The 25,497-nt window shown below is 43.9% G+C and overlaps 1 protein-coding gene across 4 annotated transcripts in view; it reads left to right on the plus strand.

Moving 5' to 3' along the window:
- DDAH1 (dimethylarginine dimethylaminohydrolase 1) overlaps positions 1 to 25,497 on the plus strand; it is a 320,053-nt gene that overhangs the window by 229,565 nt on the left and 64,991 nt on the right. For 2 of the 4 annotated variants that reach the window (XM_073593608.1, XM_073593609.1), the window contains exon 1: positions 20,497 to 21,343. The exons of the other annotated variants lie outside the window; for them this stretch is intronic. In XM_073593608.1, coding sequence (XP_073449709.1) covers positions 20,513 to 21,343 — 831 coding nt within the window. In that variant the 5' untranslated portion in view covers positions 20,497 to 20,512. Of the gene's footprint in view, positions 1 to 20,496; positions 21,344 to 25,497 lie in introns of those variants that run through there. 4 annotated transcript variants of the gene reach the window in all.

A 25,497-nucleotide genomic window follows, 5' to 3' on the forward strand; every position in this document is an offset into this window, starting at 1 on the left:
GACCCGTACACACGATCCAAAAATTGTCTGCAAAATACCACTTTCGAAGCGATCGTATTATAATCTGATCATTTAGTACACAGCTTTCGAGAGCTGATCAGGACAGTTCATCCGATGGAACAAGCATATACGATATATGATCGTACGATTTTCATTGAAACAGTACAGTTGTCGCTCGAAAATACAATACAAATACACTACAACATATTACATCATTTCCAAATTTTTATTCTGTCCTATGAGAATTTTCGTCGCTTCAGTAAACTTCATTTTTTATATCAGACTAGCAACCAAAAAAAAAATGGACGATCTGTCATATGATTTTCGGATCGTGTGTATGGGCCATTAGAGCCGGAGTGGCCATGAATTATAGCGGGAGCTGTACTAATTGGGCATGTGAACAAACAAGTTTTTAAGAACCTGAAGAGAACCTGTATAAATGGAGGTTTTGCTTGCTGATGTAAAGCAAGAAAGGTTCTGCTGGGAATTGGGCTTTAATGTAGAAGTGTAGCCAGGCTGTGGAAGTTCAGATATTTCCAGATCATTAAAGCGGAGTTCCAGCCTGAGTGAAAAAAATGAAAAGTCAGCAGCTACATATACTGGGGCTGCTGACTTTTAATATATGGACACTTACCTGTCCAGGGAGCCCGCAATGTCGGCACCCAAAGCCGTCCCGTCCATCGGCTCTGGGTGCAGGCGCCGGCATCCTTACTAAGGGATGCAGGAAGTGAAGCTTTGCAGCTTCACAGCCTGTTTCCAGCTGCGCATGCGTGAGCTGTGCGGCACTTTCAGACTAGTCCCGTCATCTTCTGGGACACACATAGGTCCTAGAAGGTGACTGGGGGGAGTGAAAGGAGGAGGGCAAAAAAAAAAAAAACGCAGAAGTGACATGGCGACGGAAGTCCAGAAGAAAATATAAAAAAAAGGTATGGAGGAAAAAAATATCCAATAACGAGGGAGGGCGAGGCGTGCTTACGACGTTTCCTTATGAGTTCCACCCACTTTAACATGAAAATAAACTTTCAAGTAAGCTTTTAGTCTCGATTCACAGTGGTGCGATGCGGGAACCACCAGCTTGATTCCTGTGCAGGTTCCCGCATTGCATCTGACTCGCGGGCAGTTAACACTGATGTCTGTGAACCGCTGCGGGTGTCCATAGAAAGTTAATGACACCCCCAAATCGGTTCGCAGAACACAGTGTGAACTGTGGAATTGGATCGCATGGGTCTGAACACCTATGCGATCCGATTCCAGTGCGGCACCGTTTTAGTGCGAATGTCTGGCTATATTTTGCATCTTGCAGACATCCCATTTGATGTGCACAGCAATGCGGTGCGAATCACATGCGATGTCCGCCATCGCAGAAGTGTGAACCCAGCCTTCGGCTCCATGCATACTATAAGCTAAACAAATGCCAAAAAACGCTGGATGAAAAAAGGCTCATAATAGCGTTTTTGTACCAGCTTTTAGCAGTGTTTTAGCAGCAGTTAGAAGTGTTCAGTGTTTTCCATCAAATCACTCCCAAAAGCGCAAAAAATATATATATATTTTTTTTTGTTTTTTTTTTTTACTGCTCCTCAAAGCTGAAGCTTCAAAAAAGCTTAGACTAAAACAGTGTGCATGGACACATAGGATAACACTATTTGCTTCTATAAGCAGAAAAAAATTGCTTGAAAGCTGCTAGGAGCGTTTTTTTTTTTTTTTTAAACTAGTGTGCATGGAGCCTTACTGATCTATGTAGATGCAAAAACTGTGCATTAATTCATCTTCAAAGCTCACTAGAGAAGGTTTAACTCTGTACTCAGTTCTTCCCCTTTCCTGTACATATGCTCTGTGTTTACATTAAAAGATAGAAGCTGGCAAGCTACCAGGTCCCTTCTGGGGTGGAGAGCAGAATAACTAAGTAACTCTGCTGGGAGGGGGCAGTAGGGTGAGCTGAGATGCTGTAATGAAAGTGCTTTCTGCTGTGAAATTTTTAGGATGAATTACTCTACAGTGCCTGTAGCTGCAGGGGTCATTGAGGGCTTGTTTCAAAGCATATTCCCTGCTTTTTTTTTTTTCTTTTTTTTTTAAACGTATAAATGTATTTAAATAGTGTCCAAGTAGGTTTAAGCTGTCATCAAAGTTATACTATAGTATTGGCACGGGACTTTTAAGACACAGCACTCTTTGTTATTAAAATATACTGTTTGTTCAAAATTATTTTAAGAGCAGCATCAACGCTATTTACAAATCACATTACAAAAAGCATCATAATAAAATACAGAAATATAAAAAGGGTCAGCGTTAATATTGCAGTATATTTTCATATAATAGTCTTTACAGCTCAACGCGTTTCTTGGACATAATCTTCATCGGGATCTATCGATATAGACTTTTATATAATAATGCCATCTAAACAGAATAACAAATTCAGTAGTCACATTTTAAACAGTTGCTTAATGGTTCTATCACTGCCCATTATGTGAAGAGTCTCCCACTCCAAAGGAAAAGGAAAGGAACAAGGAAAGGGGGGGGGGTTAACTGTGTTTTGTGGCACCTCCTAGGTCTTGCCTTCAGATTTTCCCTATTGTTGACAGCGGATTAGCTAACAGGCACCAAAGAGAATAATCATGGAAGTGTGCAATCCATAAACAGGCAGGCAGAGTTATATCACAGATCAAAGCAAGTGCAGGCAAACGAATACCAATAGCCAAACAGAATAGGCAGAACATGATTCTGAGGGAAAACCAGGAACCAATACAAAGCCAGCCCACTGCGCTAATTTCTAGTTTAATCCTAGCAAAAAGTTTTTCAGTTTTGATTGGGGGAAGTGGTCCTCCCTCTTTTTTTATAGCTGTCTACTTCCCTGCTTAGCGAGTTTTACTTCACTCTGTGTGGTCACTGGGACAGGAAGTGAGGGGATAACTCCTTAGTGGAACACAGACCGTAATAAGAATCAGGCGGTGATTTTAATTTTTCCAGTTTCTGTCTAAACCTTATTTTAAAAAGTTTTGCCTGGAGCTCCCCTTTAATTCTTCTGCTCATTACATCACAAGCATGTAGGAGGACAACTCTAATCAGTAACTAATTTAAACCAGCAGATGGTGCTTGCGTACCTAGCAGGGGCATAAATGTTGCAGGATGGTAGACCAGGAGTAGAGACTCGCCATGATCATGGAGGACCAGTGACTTGCCCATAGGAGGTGACTGGAAACCAATATTTGATTTTTATTTAGTGCGTGGCACAGTACATTGTATATTGCAACCTAAGAGTTGAGCTCCTTCATCTGTTTTGTGCATAGTGGTTGGGAACTGGCATGCAGTCCAGGTCATTTAGGATATATCTGGTGCCTGAAAGATAACACATTTTTGGCTAGTCCAGGTACATTCTTGGCCCACCGAGCATGTCCAGACAGAATGGGGTATGTACCTTTGCCCAGTACAGAACAATTGATCATTATGTAATAGTAAAGTGAAGCATTCAGCGATGGCCGTTCTCAGCAAGCTCGTACAAGATCCTCATTTCATGTCATTGTTATCGTGTAGGATCTGTGCTGGTATTTTGGGGTTGTCCCTAAGTGCCAGTAAAACTGTTATATAACTTTTTTTTTCCTTCACCGACCTGAATGCTTTCTTGTGTTTTCAAAACAAATGCGCTCCTCAGCTGCGATGCACTGACCCAGCTCGGCTTTTGGGTTAATGAAATTCATACTTGTTTTCTGAGAAATGTGTGTGTCTTATCAGTGGGGAGGCAGGTTGATGTTGGCCGCGGAGGGCAATCAAAATCACATCGGCCTTTTGAGTTCAACACCGTCCATGTTTACAGTCATAGGGGGTTATGGGAAAATGCTAAGGTAGAGCTTACAGAAATTTTACAAGTCTGCATGAATAAATTCCTGGCATGTCACACAGCAAAGCTCTAATTTTTCCTTAAAAGCTCAGCCTTTTGCTAGTTAAAGAGAAACTCCAGTACCCCTTGGCTTTGGCCCTGGTCCCCTTGTGACACCATCCCTGTTACTCTGGCACCTGAAGTTGATCTTAACATGCGGAGTTGGAATTCCTGATCATGTGACCACATTGATTGGCAGTCACATGGTCTGGCGTCTGCCCCACCAGTTCCTTGTCATAGAACAGTGGCTCATTAGGGGCACAGGGGCGCCTCCCCCTTAACCCATGTGCCTGGCTCCTAATCTCCAAGCAGGGCGCCGGATGCATGGATTTTATTGGGGTGTGTTTTTGTTTTTTAGAAGCACGTGATTAGAGCCAGAGGCTCTAATTGGCTTTAAAAAGGGTGGGCTTGTGTTGCAGAGCACTGCGCCCCGAGCCCATCCACTTGTGTGACATTAGCGAATCGGGTCTCGGGACCCACTTCCTGTTTGGCTGGGGGGGGGAGAAGCAATGGCCCCAGCTTGGGTCTTCCCTCCGCAAACCACCTCCCCACATCAGGTAATGCCACGGATCGCTGCCTTCCCGATTGCTCGATTGCATGCCGGGGGGGGGGCTAGTGCAAGCGAGCAATTTGGGGGGGGGGCCATGTTTGTTCCCCCCCCCCAAATTTTGAGCACCAGCCGCCACTGTCATACACCGTGACCGGGAGCAGTCAGTGGCAGTTGGGGTCAGTATGCTGTGAGTAGGCTTTCAGCACACAGCAGCGGAGCCCCATGGACACACGTGGCAGTTGGTAGTAAGGCCCACCCATCGTGCTGCCACATGAGTTATGCCAGCAGGACAGGTTAACTCGCCCTTTCCCAATATGGCCACCGAGGTTACGTGGGGTGTTCGCGTACAGTTGGACAGCTGTCTCCCTGTGACTGCAGGAAGTCATGGAGGAACCAAGTTCCTTACAATTTCCTTTTCCTTCTGCATTGCAGCTTTAGTTGAGCACCACCTACAGTGTGGTATACGGACTGCACCTGCCCACATGTTATTGAGAGATGCACTATGTTACCAAAAGTATTGGGACGCCTGCCTTTACACTCACATGAACTTTAATGGCATCCCAGTCTTCGTCCATAGGGTTCAATATTGAGTTGGATCACCCTTTGCAGCTATAACAGCTTCAACTCTTCTGGGAAGACTGTCCACAAGGTTTAGGAGTGTGTCTATGGGAATGCTTGACCATTCTTCCAGAAGCGCATTTGTGAGGTCAGGCACTGATGTGGACAGGAAGGCCTAGCTTGCAATTTTCGCTCCAATTCATCCCAAAGGTGAACACCTATCGGGTTGAGGTGAGGACTCTGTGCAGGCCAGTCAAGTTCCTCCACCCCAAACTTGCTCACCCATGTCTTTATGGACCTTGCTTTGTGCACTGGTCCAAATATTTGGTGGAGGGGAGATTATGATGTGGGGTTGCTTTTCAGGGGTTGGCCCCTTTAGTTCCAGTGACGGGAACTCTGAAGGCATCAGCATACCAAGACATTTAGGACAATTTCATGCTCCCAACTTTGTAGGAACAGTTTGGGGATGGCCCCTTCCTGTTCCAACGTGATTGCGAGGTTCACTTAGGACAATAGTTGTATCTGTTTATAATGAGAGAGAGTGTTTTATTTTTTTTTGTTTGTATCATGTGTTTTTTTTTTCTTTTTTTTTCTGGATTTTTGGATGATATTCTGTCTCTATCATTTAAAATACACCTATGATAAAAATGTATAGACCCTTCATTTCTTTGTAATTGGACATATTTACAAAATCTGCAGGGGATCAAATCATATTCCCCACTGTACCTTCCTATCTACTTGCTAATGCTAGCAGCATAAGGATTAAACATAAATCATGCTGATTGGGAGAGTTTATTTACTCCTTTTAATACTGGTATTGAGATTTTAAACCTACCAAAAATTCTAACACCCCACCAGAAAAATAAATTAGCTTTACAAATCTTCAAAGCTTTTGTTATTAATACATTAAAAATATTTTCACCATAAAAATCACCAGGTTTTGAATATTTTGGCTGTTTTAGCACCCTAGGGTCCACTCCTAATGTAAAATCTAATTCCTTGGTAGACCTAGCCTTTAATTTTTACTTTCAGTCTCCGGACTTCTTTCAAGCAGACACGTATCTAATTATTTTTGAAATAATAGGCAGTTTGATTGCGGTAATGGGAAATTAATAAGCGGCGCACATTTTAGTAATTGCAGGTCATGATTTATGGGACTCCCAATACAGTGCTGTCCTTTGAATGAGCCTGCACAAGGAGCCAGTGTGTGGAATGACATGTCATGTTTTTATTCCAGCCGGGATTGTGTCTGCAGCCTGGAAAATATTTGCCCGGGGAGGGGGCTGAATAATTCTGATGTAAGAATCTGAAGCGGTGTTGACGGATGCTTGGTAATTGTAACAGCCGTACAGTGGCAGAATCCTGAGCTTACTCATGTATGCCTAAACCTCGGTCTGGCTGTCCTCCTCTCACCCCTTTTTGTTTAGAAAGCTGGCCGAGCGTGCGTGAGATCCCCTCTTTAGCGACAGAACATTGCCGCTGGGGCCGAGGCTTTGACACGAGCTGTCGCTGGGCCATGTTTTATGCATCATCAACCTACATAAGGAATATTGACAAATCAGTTTGACAGTGCCAGCTGTGTTCAAGTAATTGCTTGTCTTATGATTTAAAGAGTCTTCCCACTTACAATGGAGATTTCATTTATTTTTTTTATTTTTTTTTGGTAGATACTGGGAAATTAAAATACCTGACAGTTTTTTGGGGTTTATGTATAAAAAAAAAAAAAATTGCTGTGTCAATCATTCACACAGGTACAACAAATCTCACTCTAGGTTGCTTAATATGTTTTTTTCCTAGGATTATCAGCGCCATCTAGTGGCAGTCAGGCCGTATTTTTTTATTTTATTTCAGGTCGTTCAGGAAAAAATACTGTTATTGCCACCAGATGGCGTTGATGATCCTAGGAAATGTACTAAAGCGCAGTTAAAGTGGTTGTAAACCTATTACAACCACTTTAACCTACAGGTAAGCCTAGATTAAGGCTTACCTGTAGGTGCAAGAAGTATCTCCCAAACCTAAAAGGTTTAGGAGATATTTGCAGAAATAGCGGCACGGTTGTCTATGGCGCATGCGCCGCAGACATCGGGCGCAGGCGCACCGAGCGTGCCGTTTCTAACGGCGATTATGCCGTTAGTGGCGGCACCAGCACGCATGTGCGGGAGTGACGTCATTGCGGCTCCGGCCAGTCACAGAGCCGGAGCCGTGATACCCGGAAGCCACTCCGGTATAGATGGCGGCGTCGGAAGAGGCGAACAAGGGCCGATGGGGCTTCGATCTCAGGTAAGTAATTCATAATGAGCTAGTATGCTATGCATACTAGCTCATTCTGCCTTTGTCTTGCAGGGTGTATTTTTTTTTTTTTTTTTCAGAGGCTTTACTTCCTCTTTTAAAGAGGAAGGAAACCATGATGGGTTTTACTTCCTTTTTTTTTTTTTTTTTTTTTTTTTAGTTCCCTGCAAAGTAAAAGCATAATGTGCTAGTATGCATCGCATCACATTATGTGCCACTTACCTGCAAACGAAGCCCGCAATGTCCCTGCTGGAGGTCGCACCCATCTAAGCCCATGTTCCTTCCGGGGCTGCGGACTCCGGCTCTGTGACTGTCCGGAGTCACATGCACACGGGAGCTGCCAGTCACGGCACTCGCTAGTGAAGAAACAGCATGGAGGGCCGTTCCTGCACAGCTGACCTCATCGGCGCACTACAAGGTAAATATCTCCTAAAATGTGCATATTTAGGAGACATTTACTGTACCTATAGGTAAGCTTTATTATAGGCTTACCTATAGGTACAACTTCTGCATTGGGGGTTTACAATCACTTTTTTAATTCCTTAATTCCTAAATCATTTTAAACTGTATCTGTGCACCACAAAAAATGAAAAAATGAAACCGCTATTTAATTAAAGTAGAACTATGGGCAAAACTTTTTTTTTTTTTTTTCCATTTTGGATAGAGTAAGAGAGGGTTATAACATCTGTCAGATTTTTTTTTTTCGGCATCTGTTTCACTGCAGAGATTTCCCTTCACTTCCTGTCCCATAGCCAAACAAGAAGTGAGAGGAAATCCCTGCAAATTAAGGGAATTTCTTGGGGACCCCCCAGGTCACCAGGTCTAGTGTCTCCATTGGAAGATTTCCCCTCTATTATCTTTCTGGGGACAACCCAAAATTTGGTATTTTCTTTTATTTTCACTTTCAATGATGATGGTAAACAGAACAAATAGGATGAATTTTCCTAACGGGGATGCAGTGAGCACTGACAGGTGTTCTAATCCCTCTCCACTCTATCTAAAACAAAAACTGGTGCACAGTCATGTTGGAACAGGAAGGGGCCATCCCCAAACTGTTCCCACAAAGTTGGAAGCAAGAAATTGTCCAAAATTTCTTGGTATGCTGACGCCTTAAGAGTTCCCTTCGCTGGTACTAAGGGGCCAAGCCCAACCCCTGAAAAAGAACCCCAAACCATAATCCCCCCTCCACCAAATGATTTGGACCAGTGCACAAAGCAAGGTCCATAAAGACATGGATCAGCGAGTTTGGGGTCAAGAAACTTGACTGGCCTGCACAGAATTCTGACGCCAACCCGATAGAACACTTTTGGGATGAATTAGAGCGGAGACTGTGAGACAGGCCTTCTCATCCACATCAGTACCTGACCTTACAAATGTGCTTCTGAAATAATGGTCAAACATTCCCATAAACACACTCCTAAACCTTGTGGACAGCCTTCCCAGAAGAGTTGAAGCTCTTATAGCTGCAAAGGGGGGCCAACTCAATATTGAACCCTACGGACTAAGACTGGGATGCCATTAAAGTTCATGTGCGTGTAAAGGCAGGTGTCCCAATACTTTTGGCAATATAGTGTATATCAAACTAGAGGTTGGAAGGAGGTGATGGTTATGGATCAAATCAGGCCTCATGCACACGAGACACCGGTGCAAACTCTGCTGAACACGTTTTTAGAAGCTGAAACTGGCATTTAGAAACGCCTGTTTCACCGCATTTGCATGCCGCGTTTAGCCGCGTTTTACTGCGTTTGCGTCTAGAAGCGTCTGCAGAGCAGAGAATTACATTTTGCGACCTGGTACCTGGTATTGAAGTGGTTAGAGCAGAACACTAGCCAAAAATAACAAGCTAAAAAGGAATAGCCCTTTAAAAAATAAAAGAACAAAACCAGCCATTTCTGCAATGTTCACCTTCAGTCCTTCACTTTTTCTGCTACTTTGAATGGCATCTAAAATCGCGCTGCAATCGCAGCAACCCACATCACGTGAAACTTGTCGCCCAAAAAAGTTCAGGAGCTACTTTTGGGCGACGTGCTTCATGCCATGCGGGTTGTTTTGCGATTGCAGTGCGATTTATCACGAGACAATCGCGGCAGAACCGCACCGGGATTTTAAGTGGCATTCATATGAAAGGCATCTGAAATATGTCATTCACAATTCACACCTCCTGTGCTTTGAAATCGCAGGCAGAATCGCGGCACATCTGCCCGCGATTCGAAATGCCAAGGTGCAAATGCATCCCAAATGGTTACATGGCTGCATTAGTTTGTCTTTTTATATCTGTCTAGAGTTTAGTCTTAATTTGACATTTCCAGAGCTGCTATGGGTAACAGACAATTCTCTGGACAGCTCCTACGCAGAAGTGCTGTTTTGTTTGTAGGTCATTTATTTTTATCCCCACTTATGGTCTCTAAATAACATGACTGACTGCGTTTTACGTAGTTTTTTTACGCAAAAGGATTAGGATCAAAGTAGAAAATTTGTATTGCCCATATTGAACTAATATAAGGATAGCTACAAAACTTTCAATTATGTAGGAACTCTGTATTCTATTTAAAACCATAATCCTCTCCAACCCTTGATGCTAAATGGCTCCAGCAGATCTGTTCTTGTATGTGAGAGCTGCAGGAACGTAAAGCAGAATTGTTGCCCATTGGCATTGAATACCCATGGCTCCTGCTGCCCATACTGCCAATCTCTGCTAACGTGAAGAGAAACCACCGGCTGAAGAATCTGCAGAATTTTCCAATCCCCCATGTGCTCAGTGGTTTTGATCTACCAACCCAGGGCTGCTGTTAGAAATCACTGGGCCCCATACAGCCTACCTGACAGGAACCCCCCCCCCCCCCCCATCCGTTTGAAAGTGACTGAGGACATAGATGTATCTGTCGCTTTATCTGCAACCTCAGCTGCACAGATGAATGAATAGGAGGCTTCCTGCTCATTCACAAACGGATGCATAGTGAATACAGTTTACTATGCTTCCGTGATGAATGGACACAGGAACCATTGCCACCGATCGCTCACTGTGTTCATTCAGGAAAGAAAGGGGTCAGAAAATGACATATTTACCCCTTCCCCCGCTCTCTATCCTGAAGCATTCTCCTGTGTTCCTGCAGCATCTGTCACAGGGGAGGAGAGGAGGGAAGCCGGAGAGAGAAAAAGGAGGAGAACCTCCTGGGTTAGGCAGAAGAGGATCAGTGTCTGCAATAAGACAGTACAGCCGGCACTCCTGCTTAGCAGGTGCCCGGGCCCCCCTTTGGAACTGATGGGCCCCAGTACAGGGGGGGCTGGCTGTACTGCCTTATTAGCGGCCGTGCACCATTCCTGTGTCCTGGAGTGACACAGGGGCCAGCAGGAAGCACCACAATGCACAACTGTGGTTACAGCACATACAAACTCCATGTGGACTCCGTAAAGGCCCATACACACGATAGGACTTTTTGACAACAAACATGCAAATTAGCTGTTTTAAGGCAACATCCTACCGTGTGTACGCTCCATCATACAAACTTTTTCGGTTTTCATCGGACAAATGTTGGCTGTGCAAACAGACAAACTTTCCGGCAACAAAAGTCCTATGATGCAAAATCCTATCGTGTGTACACAAGTACAAACACGCATGCTCAGAACCAATGCAAAAGATCAGACAACAATACAGAAGTTGACCAAAGGGTGGCGGTAAAGAGCTGAAAAACCACGTGATTTGGTGTAAGTTGGCTGAAAAAGTCCTGCCATGTGTATGCTTAATTCGTTTATGGCCAACGCCCTTTGTACAAAAATCCACGGGAAAGTTTGTACAAAGTCCGATGGTGTGTGTGAGGCTTAAGAGCAATTGAACCCACATACACAGTACTCTGCACCAGATCACATGGGCTTCTTGATCAGGTCTGCCTGAAAAACTGAAGTGCCATGCGGGTCTATGGGAAGGAGGATGTAATCAGACTTATGTCTGTTTACATTCTTCTACTTCCGTGTCCATCCAGGTCCAGATAAAAAATGGAAAAGGACCTTTTCTGTATTTATGGACCTAAATGTGACGAATCTGAGGGTTTCCTGATGTAAATGAACACAAGTCTGTTTACATCCAGCTGCCCATAGATCCAACACGAGTCCATCACAGCCCACGAAAATGCGGACAGAAAACTGAATGGGCACGGATGTCACAACTGACATACTCCCTATTCAGCTCCAATTCTGCTAAACAGAGCAGAACACTGCAGTTTGCAAGGACCCTAACCCCTTCCCGGCGCTGCATCCTGGACCTTCAAGTGAATAAAAATGCTAGTAGGCGGAGGCAGGCATTCCGGTCAGGTGACCGCTGTGATTGGCAGTCACATGACTGGATCATCCCAATCGCAAGTATGCTTTGTAAACTTTCCGATACCTGCTCATTATTGCGCTGGCAGTGCTCAGGGAGCGCACTCTCGGCACAGTAAAGTAAAGTGTATATGCGCCAGGTCCACGGGAAGTGGGTAAGGAAGGAAAGCTAGCTTCCAGTCAATTTACATCCCACCTTTTACCCGATAAAGACTCTGATATCATTTCATGCAAACTGGTCAGTTTCAAAACATTTTTGGAAATGGAAAAAACGTTTGTCTGTCGTGAACATTAATTTGTTTTAAAAATGGTATACTGTATAAAGTATGTGGTATGGCAACAGGCATAAATATTACATCGGTCCGATGCATCTCGAAATTGAACGCTAACATTTTAACCTCTATAAGGGCATTCTAACAAAATTTGCTGAGTACAATTGCATGCTCTGATGGGCAATTTTTCATTCTTTCTTTTTAAAAATGTTTTACCCGTGAATGGCTAGCCCTAGTAAAACTCCTCCTGCACTGAAGTCTTTGTTTAAAGAACGTAACGACATAGATATTTGCCAACACACCAAGGATCGGAACAAAGTGGTGTCCAAACGGGTGGTTTATTGCATGATCACAACACAAGAAAGGTGCAATGTTTCGGAGTCACGCAGGACAATAGGGATAAAACTTTTTCGCGGAAGGGAGTTTAACAAGACTCGTGGCCACTCATTAAAATTAGAAGAAAAGAGGTTTAACCTTTAAACTACGTAGAGGGTTCTTTACTGTAAGAGCGGCAAGGATGTGGAATTCCCTTCCACAGGCGGTGGTCTCAGTGGGGGGGGGGGCATCGATAGTTTCGAGAAACTATTAGATAAGCACCTGAACGACCACAACATACAGAGATATACAATGTAATACTGACACATAATCACACACATAGGTTGGACAGGATGGACTTTTGTCTTTTTTCAACCTCACCTACTATGTAACCCCTTCATCGGGCAGGTGGATGAAGGGGTCCTGCGTGACTCCGAAGCGTTGCACCTTTTTTATGTTGTGATCATGCAATAAACCACCCGTTTGAACGCCACTTTGTGCCGATCCTTGGTGTGCTGGCAAATATCTACGTTGTGACTTGAACCAGTATCCAGCTGGTTGCTGCTGCAGCACCCAAATCTCAAGAGCTTACACCGGGAATGTGTGCTTTGGGAATATGAAGAAGCATTTCTGTTTAAAGAAGACCCCACCAATTGTCCGTATGAGGAAGTTGCAAAAGTCCAGCTTAGTGTTAACAATCTGCAGTGTAGGTTGCTTAAATTATTGGAGCGTATATATTTGTATATAATTTCATTTTAAGGCCCTGTGTTGACAGACTTTTAGCCCACTTCAAATTGGTTTTGCATTCCTGTACTAGAATAATCAAATTACTGCTATTTAGATAGTAGAATATCAATCTTCTATTAAACCTCATTTGGTACAAGATTTAGATATTGCCATGGTCAGAATTCTGAATGGACTATATGTTGGCCAATGGCCAGTACACAGCCGCCTGGCTCTGTTGTGCATGGCATAGTTGTAACCCTTGAAGAAAAAATGTATTGGGTAGCCGATAACGTTCTGCTAAGACATTGAATGGTAATAATAATTATGGTATCATACAGTTGATAAAGGAACCCCAGACCAGCCCTGTTCCAAAAATCAAACCCTTCAAGTTTTTCCAGTTGTGGTAATTCTGGATTAATCCAGATAGGCATATATTGCGTGTACCCTTCATGCAAAGTTAGGCCCTTTACAGATTCCCATAGGGTATGTATTAAATGAAATGTAGGGAGATTACGTTTTAAGATGGAAATCATGTGCCCCTACCAGTTGAACAGGTAGAGTTTTGTTGGAATAAACTTGACCTTCAAGACCCCACACAGTATTACTCTTAACCATAACAGTGTTGCATTTGTTAAAAAATCTAATCTAGCATTGGGTACCGCCCATTTGGGCCTCCCCGTCTTTGGACAATTGTAATGTGGAGAGCCTTATTCTAGAGTGTCTATATTTCCAAATAAGGTCTTCATCGATGGAATCTATTTTTGGAAAAAACACTGTGGAAGCCATACGGGACAGTTATAGAGAAGATATAGTTGTGGCATCCATACCATTTTAACCAAATTGGCTCTGCCTACCACCGTCAAGGGAAGCCTACTCCATGTTTTACTGCTTTGTTTAAAACGTGTGAGGAGGGGACTCAAGTTCTTTTCTACAGAGTTATTACCTGTGGGGTAAGAACGACACCCAAGTATTTAAAGGTTGACATGCTAGTCGGTTAATGCAAAACCTGCTTGAAGCAGGTCAAACACACATCAGAAGAAGGTCAACTGCAGAAAAGACACCTGTCAGTGGTTTCTGAATTATCTTAGAAGCATCTCAAACTGATGCCATTGACAGAAACCCAAGGCTCATTCACACAGGCCATTGGATTGAATTTATAAAACCCAGCTGCAATACAGAATTTATTTCTCATATCTGTATAGCACCAAAAACTGTCATTTTGGATAGCGTAAATGAGGTTTATACCCCCTGTAAGGTTTATTTTTAACCTCCTTTTTTTTTTTTTTTTTTTTTTTTTCCAGTGGAGAAATTTCCCTTCACTTCCTGTCCCAGAGCCAAAACAGGAAGTGAAAGGAAATCCCTGCAAATTAAGGGGATCTCTTGGGGCCCCCAGGCCATCAGAACTAGTGTCCCCATAGATTTCCCTCCATTACTTTTCTTGGGACAACCCAAAACTTGAGATTTTCTTTTACTTTCGTTTTTAATGATAATAACCTTTTAGTTAAACTTTAATAACCTTTTGTGTTTGGAACTTCAAGCAACTGGATGAATTTCCCACAAAAACAGAGAGAACATTCAAATTCCATGCAAACTGTCCCTGGGAGCAACTGAAGCCAGTAAACCAGTGCTGTAAGGAAGGAATGTTAGCTGCTTAGTCAATGTACTGCCCAGCTATACTTGATAAAGATTTGGGGAAGTTCTTCCCCTAGAAGACAGATCAACAGTTTGTTTTTATGCATTGCTAAACGGCGCTCCTTCTCTGAGAGCTGACAGGCTGCATACACGTGTACTGGTATACTGGGACAGTGCTACAGGATGGATTTTACTGTGAGCCGGATAACAGGAAATTCTTAGAAATGTCATTAACACACATTTATTGCTCCTTTCCCAGAAACTGAGGAGCACTGGCAGATCTTCTATGTCTCTCATCTACATTTGTAGACATTTTCTAACTCAGGAATGTGTCTGCCTCAAAACCTCAGGATGTCTCTCAGTTAGTCCAATTGTCTCGGCGCTGTGAAGTGCAAATATGCCCCAATGAAATCCAAATCTTAATAACATTATAGCTTGTCCCATTGACAAGAATGCAAAATGGATATTAGAGTTTGGATATTAAACTGTCTGCATATTCTGAAACACCCATATTGTGGGCTGGGCCTAAATGAAGATGCAACCGAACTACCGCTATAGGGACTAGATGCTTCGCAAAGAGTGAATTTCTATTCCATGATGGGGAGGAAATGCAGACAACCCACTGTGAAAAATGTAAAAGTATTCTGTGGCCTGAATTGAAAAAACAGAGCTTGAGATGCAAATAAGAAGCATAGCCCATCTGCTGAACAGTGCAGGTTTTTTTTTTACCTAAATACTACTAGTAGACTAATGGACTGCAGCAGTCCACAACATTTGCTTCTATAATCTGGTAATCTTGGACGACACCTGCTGGTGAGAATAGATCACAAGTGTAGGTGATATTGAAACGCACCTACTGGTGATGATGGAATCCACCTATTGGTGATACTGGAGCACGACTGCTGGTCATGAAAGAACACACTTGTTAAAAATGATGGAACACACTTGCTAGTGATGATGGAATCCATCTGTTGGTGATGCTGAAAATTATGGAATACACCTGCTGGTCATGAAAGAAGACAGTTGCTTAAAGTGGATGTAAACCTGAAATTATTTTTTTTTTTTTCTATGTCATAATGTAGAGTATAGGATTTCCTATCATTTGAGCCCAGTCTTGCCACGAAGAGTTAAGCCATCACTGAGCAATCCTCTTTTATTGTTCAGAGAGATAAAACTTGACAAACAGAGAAAAACTTTGTCAAATCCCCCCCCTTGCTGTGAGTGACAGGTGATTTACATATCTCGTGTACTAGCCTAAGAGACATGCATTATTTTTTAATTCCCACCCCCACTCCTTTCTTCAGCAGCTCTGCAAGGATTGGCTGTTCCACACCTCAGCATGATTTGGCATGCTGAAGTCATGTGGTTACTTTCCTGTCTTTTCACTGGATGTTAGAGATCATAGCAGAAGTTCAGTGTAAGAAATACACAGGAGAAAATGCATATTGACAAGGGGAGTGTAGAGGTGGGCGGGGAGTCTACTGACATCACGACTCCACCCACCGAACTCCAGACAACAGACCCACCCACAGAATCTGCAGTTTTTCGGGTCTCATAACAGACAGAGGGGAGACATTTGACAGGTAAAGATACATGCAGGAGGCATGTATATCCTTATAGATATCCTTTCTAAACTACTGCCATAGGGGTTGACATTGGGTTTACATCCACTTTAAATATGATGGAACACACCTACTAGTGATGATGGAATCCATCAGATGATGATGCTGGAACACAATTGCTGGTAATGATGGAACACACCTGCTGAAAACAATGGAACACATCCGCTGGTGACGATGGAATCCTTCTGTTAGTGATCCTGGAACACACTTGTTAGTATGATAGAACACACTTTATACTAAAAATGGAACACATCTGCTAATAATTGAACACCCTCCCTGCTGCCTCCTATAGACCGATATAAAAATTCCACAACACAAAGTATCCCACAGCTATGGAAGAGCCCTGGGGCCATCATAAAAAAAAAAAAACTGAATTCTGACTTTGAAACTCAGAATTCTGAGATTGAAATTCAGAATTGTAAGTTTAAAAAAAAAACAGAATTCTGAGATTCAAAGTCAGAATTCTGAGTTTGAAAGTCAGAATTCTGAGATTCAAAGTCAGAATTCTGACTTTCAAACTCAGAATTCTGAGATTCAAAGTCAGAATCGTGAGTTTAAAAAAAAAAAAAAAAAATCTAACGAATTCTGAGATTAAAAGTCAGAATTCTGAGATTAAAAGTCAGAATTCTGAGATTTAAAGTCAGAATTCTGAGATTTAAAGTCAGAATTCTGAGATTAAAAGTCAGAATTCTGAGATTAAAAGTCAGAATTCTGAGATTAAAAGTCAGAATTCTGAGATTAAAAGTCAGAATTCTGAGATTAAAAGTCAGAATTCTGAGATTAAAAGTCAGAATTCTGAGATTTAAAGTCAGAATTCTGAGTTTATAAATATAGTAGTCTCTATTAGGAAGATTTTAGGACCAATGAGCAATAATGTAGTAACACCCACAGATCATCATTCTGCAGACATACATGTCTTCTGCTCTGTATATGGATATGTAAATCTATCTTATTAACAGCACACAGTACAGGGAAGCAGGCAGTGCTGGGTTCTCTGGTTCTATGACTGTACTAATAGTTCCTCTGTTTGCTGTCTTATCCTTCTTCTCTGTGATCTGCTCTAACATAAAGAGCCATGCTGAAAACGTGTATTGTGTGTGAGTGGGGGGGACACAGCTTCCATAGATAACAGAACACAATGGCCAGCACCCCTCTGCACCCCAACTTGTAGAAAACATTGCACTATTGCCCCTACATTGGGGAATTGTGAATCGCTAGAAGGCAGCAGGACAATGTGTGTCTATGGTTATAACGGATTAATCATAGCAATTACTTGTCTGGAATAATAGAGGTGTTTCACACACAATTAACCTCATATTAAACGTAAAAGCATGCCCAAACAACTAATGAGAGTTAGTGTAGTGGTTAGAGCAGCAGGCTTACAGTGGTGAAGTTGTGGGTTCTAATCTGGGTGAGACTATGTTTTTTATCTAAATATATTTTAAAATAAGAGATTTGCGAGGGCTTAAATTGTATTTGGGCTTAAATTGTATTTTATTAATATATCCAAACTGATCCCAATAGAACACAATGGCCAGCACAGCACAGCTCTGCACCCCAACTTGTAGGACACATTGCACTATTGCCCCTACATTGGGGAATTGTGAATGACTAGAAGGCAGCAGGACAATGTGTGTCTATGGTCATAACGGATTGATCATAGCAATTACTCGTCTGGACTAATAGAGGTGTTTTACATACAATTAACCTCATATTAATCATAAAAGCAGCACTTGACCACTAACGAAAGATAGCTTAGTGGTTAAAGCAGTAGACTTGTATTGGTGAAGTTGTGGGTTCTAATCCAGGTGTGGGAATTTTTTTTATATATATATATTTTAAAATATGAGATAGTGAGGGCTTAAATTTTATTTTATCAATATATCCAAAATTTATTTCAAGGTATATTAACAAAGATACACTGATATATTGAGCACACAAAGTTGTAGTATATGCTGGCTACTATAAAATAGAGAGTAGAGATTTCAAAGAAAAAACTGTGTATATATTATTAGGGTGATCAGATAGGATCATTAGGGTGTCATCTTCAGTTTCCCCGGGGGCAGTTCATAATTTAGGAGACTGGTCATAACGAATCGATCATAAATCACTTGTCTGGATTAAAACAGTAGTTTCACAGAGAATTAACCTCATATTAAACATAGAAAGAAACTATTAGAAACCCTTAAGTGATAGTACAGTGGGTAGAATACCAGGCTTATGGTGTTGAAAGTTCTGGTTCTTATCCAGTTCAGAGCACGTTTTTAATTATATATGTATTTTCAATATATTGATTTTATATTAAACATATTTTAAACTATACGTTACTGAGAACTTAAATTGTATTTTATTGATATATCCAAATTGATTTCAAGGCATATTAACAAAGACATATTGATAAAATTGTTATATAAGCTGACTACTATAAATTAGAGAGTAGGGATTTTTTTACAAATCTGTGTATATATTGGGATGATTTTGGTGACATGGGGCCAGTTCTAAATTTCAGGAGATTGTCCCTGGAAGCTGCATGATAACCATCACGTCTTATAACTTAACCACCGATGCAGGATCATTTTTCCATCTAGTGACACCACCGATGCAGGGTCATTTTTTTCCATCTAGTGACACCACCGATTCAGGGTCATTTTTTTCCATCAAATGACATCATCGATGCAGGGTCATTTTTCCATCCAGTGACACCACAGATGCAGGGTCATTTTTTTCCATCCATTGACACTACTGATGCAGGGTCATTTTTTTCCATCCAGTGACACCACCGATGCAGGGTCGTTTTTCCATCCAGTGACACCACCGATGCAGGGTCGTTTTTCCATCCAGTGACACCACCGATGCAGGGTCATTTTGTTTTCATCCAGTGACACCACCGATGCAGGGTCATTTTGTTTTCATCCAGTGACACCACCGATGCAGGGTCATTTTTCTTCTTCACTACTGTTAGTCCCTTATGTGTGCACCAGTTTTAAACTCTTAGACCCCTTTCACACCGAGCCGCCCATAGCGTCGGCGGTAAAACGCCACTATTTTTAGTGGTGCTTTACCATCGGATTAGTGGCACATTTCGGCCGCTGGCGGTGTGCTTTTACCCCCCCCCCCCGCCTGCGGCCAAGAAAGTGTTAAAACCGCCCGCAATGCGCCGCAATAGCGCAGACTTTTCCTGATGTCCTGCCAGCGCAGCGCTCCGGTGTGAAAGTCCTCAGGTAGAGTAATGTGAAGTCCTCGGGCTTTCACACTGGAGACAATGCTGCAGCTGTTTGAGGGCAGATTGCAGGCGCTATTTTTAACGCTATAGCGCCTGCAAATCGTCCTCGGTGTGAAAGGGGTCTAACATACTACAAATATATATATATATATATATATATATATATATATATATACACAGATACAGTATTTTGCTCTGCATGCCACTATTTTCCCAGAATCCCCACCTGAGAGGGGGGAGGAGGCACAGTAACCAGTGTATATAGTGGCAGTGCAGTGCAGGCCATGAGCTGTATGTACTGGCAGTGTCAGGGTGATGATTAAACACAATGTAGTGTCAGGGCAGTGAGCAGAGTGTAATAGCAGTTCTGTTCAATCAGCAGTATATGATGGCAATGCCGACATCCCAAGTCTCCCATAATTGACGGCGGGCTCACAGACACCTGCGAGTGCAGCATCATCTTCCGATTGTCAACCACAACAGCCCGAGTCACCCCCTCCTCCGGGCCAGGGGTGGCAGTGGCATCGCTATGGGGATCAATTGTATGAAAGCGGGTGCAGTATAGGACTTCCTATGTGTCCCAGACTGTTACTCCGCCCTCCTCTTATAACCCTCCAGCTCCCCCAATCACTGAGTGCCTGCCCTCTGCCAATCCAGCTCAGAGAGAGTTAGCCAGGGCAGCCAATGGGAGGTGAGCAGCAGCTGTGTGGAGGGAGCTTGTGTCGGATTCAAACAGAGGGAGGAGTGAGTCCAGGAGCGAGTGAGAATGAAATGGGTTTGCCACCTCCCTGAAATGAGTTTTTGCAGGTTGGGATGTCTGGCAATGCAACTTTATATTGTGTCAGTGAAGGAAGCTTTATAAAATGGCATTACCTAATATCTACCAGTGAGCAGTGTTTGGTGACAAGGAACAGTATTTCATTTGCAGTGAGCAGTGTATAAGGGCAGGGCCGTAGATTTGGAGGAGGCTGCAAACAACAGAAGTAACTTTTTTGTTTAAAATTTTATCCATCCTAAAATGTATTAAACAAAATTCTGAGATTAAAAGTCAGAATTCTGAGATTACACAGTATAAAAGGAATGTTACAGGAGACTCAGCCCAGTAGAGGTTTCTTTAGCTTCAGTGGCTGTCAGTGAAGCATGGCAAATAGAGAAGAACTTGTTCAATTCTATTTTAGACTTGGATTTAATAATAAGGAAATACTTGCAGTTTTAGCCAGTCATAACATAGTTATTAGTTATCGAACACTGAAGAGAATCTGCAGCAAATTTAGTCTTTACAGAAAGAAGAACTTTTCCAACTTGCCTGAAGTTTTTAGCTTTCTACAAGCTGAAATTTTCAAATCTGGGCAAATGCAGGGATATAGATGGCTACATCTAAGGGCACTTCAAAAAGGATTTGTTGTTACACAGAAAACGATAAGGCAAATGGTAAAATACCTTGACCCAGAAGGAGTTCAATTAAGAACAGCTCGACGCTTGCATAGACGGCGCTACCATACTGAAGGTCCAAATGCAGTTTGGCATGTAGATTCTTATGACAAATTAAAACCCTATGGCATTGCAATTAATGGCTGCATTGATGGTTACAGTCGTTATATTGTATGGATGGAAGCCTTTACTACTAATAGCAACCCCAAAATAGTTGCTAATTATTTTATTGATGCTGTATCTATGATTGGAGGTTGCCCAGAAAGGATACGTGCTGATCTTGGCACAGAGAATGGACATATGGAACAAATGCAGAAATTTCTAAGGCGCTCACACTCAGACAATTGGGCTGCAGAGAAAAGTTTTTTGTATGGAAGAAGTACAGCAAATCAAAGAATTGAAAGATGGTGGGGTGTACTGAGGAAACAGAATGTGCAGTTCTGGATTAACCTTTTAAGAAATATTCAGAATGATGGCTATTTTACTGGAGACTTTATCGATAAAAACCTCATCCAGTTTTGCTTCTTAAACATCATACAGGTAAGTGTTTTTAAATATATGAGAGTGATTACCTTATAAGCTCTTGTAAAATGCAATTTTAATAGAATACATTTACTGCTATTTAACAAAATGTTCTTCCCACTCTACTTCCAAAACATGTCAGAAGCAGGCAGGGCCAAAACTAGAGGGTGCAGGGTTGGCGCCTGCCCCGGGTGACACATCTAGGGGGGTGCTGCCCCCACCCACACTGGTAACCGCTGCTCTAAGGGTGTCACTGCCACCCGATCAAGTGTAATGGACAGGCCGGTTTCCCTCCTATTCCTGCCCAGTCCCCAAACAGCCTATGTCTTTTCTGCGTGATGTATCCCAGAGAAGGGGGGGCTTCAAGGAAGGCCCTGGACTGGGGGGGTGCAGAGGAAGCCCCAGGCTGGGGGGTGCAGTGAAGGCCCTGGGCTGAGGGGGTGCAGAGAAGACCCCACACTGGGGGGGTTAGAGGAGGTGCAGAGGAGTTCCTTGTGGGATGGGGGGTGCAGAGGAGGCCCTGAACTTGGGGGATGCAGAGGAGCTTCTTGGCTGGGGGGGTTAAGGAGGCCCTGGACTGATGGAGGGTGAGGAGGAGGCCTTGGGCTGATGGGGGGTGCGGAGGAGGCCTTGGGTTGGGGAGTGCGGAGGAGGCCCTGGGCTGAGGGGTGCAGAGGAGGCCCTGGACTTGGGGGATGCAGAGGAGCTTTTTGGCTGGGGGGTGCAGAGGGGGCCCTGGACTGGGGTTGTGCAGAGGAGGTGCTGGAATAGGAGGGAGGTGCAGGAGTGTGGGGGGTGTAGAGGAGGCCCTGGACTAGGAGGGGAGTACACAGGAGGCCCTTGACTGAGGGGTGCAGAGTAGGCCCTGGACCGGAGGATAAAGAGGAGGCCCTTGACTAGGAGGGGAGTACAATGGGGGCCCTGGACTGGGGGGTATAGAGGAGGCCCTGGACTTGAAAAGTGGGGTTGATAAAGCACCTCGATTCGGAGAGCAGGGCGCAGAGGCAGCTCCAATTTTGGGGTAGGCTGTAAAGGAGGCCTTGGACTAGCAGAGGAGGCCCTGGACTAGGAGGGGAGTACAATGGAGGCCCTGGACTTGAAAAGTGGGGTTGATAAAGGACCTGGATTTGGAGAGCAGGGTGCAGAGGCGGCTCCTATTTTGGGGTAGGCTGTAAAGGAGGCCTTGGACTAGCAGAGGAGGCCCCCCGACTAGGAAGGGGGTGGTGTGGCAAAAGCCCTTGGCTAGGTGGAGGACAAGGGAGATACTGGACTAGGTGAGCGGGTGCCTAGAGGTCCCGGATTAGGAGAGAGGGTATATGGAGGCCCTGGACTATGAGAGAGGGATCGTGGAGGACCTCTGGACTAGGAAAGAGGGTGCCTGAAGGACCTTCCAGCTTCAGGGAGAGAGAGGACTGGATTTAGGCTCCATTCACACCTGAGCGTTTTGTAGCTTGAAGCCTGAAGCTACAAAACGCTGGAGGGGAAAAAATCAATTATTCTCTATGGAGATAGTTCACATCTCCACTCCAAAATGCCTGAAGCCCTACGACTGAAGCTCAAACAAGTTCTGGACCCTTTTTTGTCGCGCAAATTGGGCAGATTTAGGCGTTTTTCTGCTTTTTACATTGGTGACCTTTTGCCCTGCACAAAATCGCTGGAAAATCGCGGTAAAAAACGCCGCAAATCGCTGTATAAAAACGCTGCAAAAAACGCCGTAAAAGCGCTGTAAAGTTGCGCGATTTTCTGCCTGAAAACACCAAGCTCAGGTGTGAATGGGGCCTTAAAGCCTGGGCTGAGGAAAAGCCTGTCTGGGCCCTGGAGGGTGAGTTCACAACATAAATGGCAAAATGTATCAATTGTTTTAAGTAATGCCAAACAGGACCAGAGAGACAGGTCGTGTGATAGATTTATTAAAGGAGAAGTACAGCCAAAGCCTGTTTGGTTGTACTTCTTCTGTCGATCACAGCAGTGCAGATTGTTTTGCACTCCTGTGACCCATTTTCATCTGGCTTAAGCCTGCTGTCGGATGATGTCACAGAATTGGTGCTGGGGAAAGATCGCAACCATATGTTTGTGATCTGCTCACATGCCTGGACCGGCACCCAGCTCTGGCTCTCAGCAAGCTGCTGAGAGCCTGAGCTGGCCACTCCAGCCCCCTCCACAACCCAGTGTTTCAGTGAGCACCGGGGGTGGCAGAGCAGAGCCAGAGACTGGCAGCCCCCAGCTCTCTGCTTAGGTAGCTCTGAGAACTGAGTGATCGGTTGTTTGGTTACTTGTTTCTCAGCCTTAGAGCCAGTGGGGGACAGATGCAGCATCCACCTAGGTGAGGTGAAATCTTCTGAAGAGGAGCACAGACAGCAAAACAAATGTTACAGGGGTGATAACCCTTCCCTATGTTTTCCAAAAAGCTTAAAAATAGATTTTTTGGCTGGAGCTACACTTTAAAAAAAAAACTGTACCAGTTCAAAATTACAAACAGATTCTACTTAAGAACAAACCTACAGTCCCTGTCTTGTTTGTAACCCGGGGACTGCCTGTACTTCTCTTTTAATTACCCAACATATCATCTTTCCTGCTATCTGGCCCACATGGCAATTGGGCCTCATTTACATGGAGCATATGCATCCATGCCCAGTGTGATGGCCTTGTGTAACGCATGGGGATGCATGGTGTTCTGTGCATTCCTGTGTAGGCAGTTCCTGTCAAAGTCAATCGGGATGCAGCAACTGCATGGACAGTCGAGTATCAAAATTTGACATGCAGATAGGAAGGGATGCATGTATCCAAACGCACAGTGTCTGAATTCGGATCTGTGCACCCACTTCAATAGGTGAAGCTCTCTGGTAGACGCAGATGCATCAAAAAGTGGCTCAGCATACAGGACCAGTCTGATTAGGCCTTAGGAGAATTTATCAAAACTAGAGCAGACAGAATTTGGAACAGCTGTGCATAGCAACCAATCAGCTCATAACTTTCATTTTTAAAACTGAACAAGCTGAAGATAAAAGCTAATTGGTTGCCATGCACAGTAGTTCCAGATTCTGACTGCACCAGTTTTGATGAATTCCCCTCACTGTGTTTTACATTTCTTACTCCTGACTTAGAGTTGCCACCTGTCCGGGATTCACCCGGACAGTACGGGTTTTGAAACATGTGCCCAGGTCTCTGCCCGCCTGAGACCCGGACACATTATTCATCTCAGACCCGTGGCTCCCTGTGCCGAAGCTGTGTCATCAGTGCGGCCGTGGAGTTCCGTTCCGTAGCGCCGCCTTAGCGCTGCTTGATTTCTGCTCCTGCAGTGCTCAGCTGTCTGACTCTGAGTGCAGGACGGAGTCGGGACACAGAGGCAGAGCCTCCATGTTACCGGCCGGGTGCTCTCCTCCAATCCTCTGGCTGACAGCAGAAGGGACAAGGAGGTGGGCGGAGCCTCCCCATTCCCTGCTGGAATGTGTGCACAGATCACGCTGGGACTGGAGCCCAGCTTGTAAGGTAAGTTTTTACCATCCATGTCAGGATTTCAAAGTACTCTCACCTTTCCCCCCCCACCATACACTATACAAACATATATACATACACCCCCTCCCCCCACCATACACTATACATACATACATACACCCCCTCCCCCCACCTTACACTATACATACACCCCTCCCCCCCACCATACACTATACATACATACATACACCCCCTCCCCCCACCATACACTATACATACACCCCCCCCCCCCACCATACACTATACATACATACATACACCCCCTCCCCCCACCATACACTATACATACATACATACACCCCCTCCCCCCACCATACACTATACATACATATATACATACACCCCCCCCTCCCCCCCACCATACACTATACATACATATATACATACACCCCCCCTCCCCCCACCATACACTATACATACATACATACACCCCCTCCCCCCACCATACACTATACATACATATATACATACACCCCCCCTCCCCCCCACCATACACTATACATACATATATAAATACACCCCCACCATACACTATACAAACATACATACATACATACACCCCCCCTCCCCCCACCATACACTATACAAACATATATACATACACCCCCCTCCCCCCACCATACACTATACAAACATATATACATACACCCCCCCCTCCCCCCCACCATACACTATAC

The sequence above is a fragment of the Aquarana catesbeiana genome, linkage group LG07 (genome assembly GCF_042186555.1).
Source record: "Aquarana catesbeiana isolate 2022-GZ linkage group LG07, ASM4218655v1, whole genome shotgun sequence".
Lineage (NCBI taxonomy): Eukaryota > Metazoa > Chordata > Amphibia > Anura > Ranidae > Aquarana > Aquarana catesbeiana.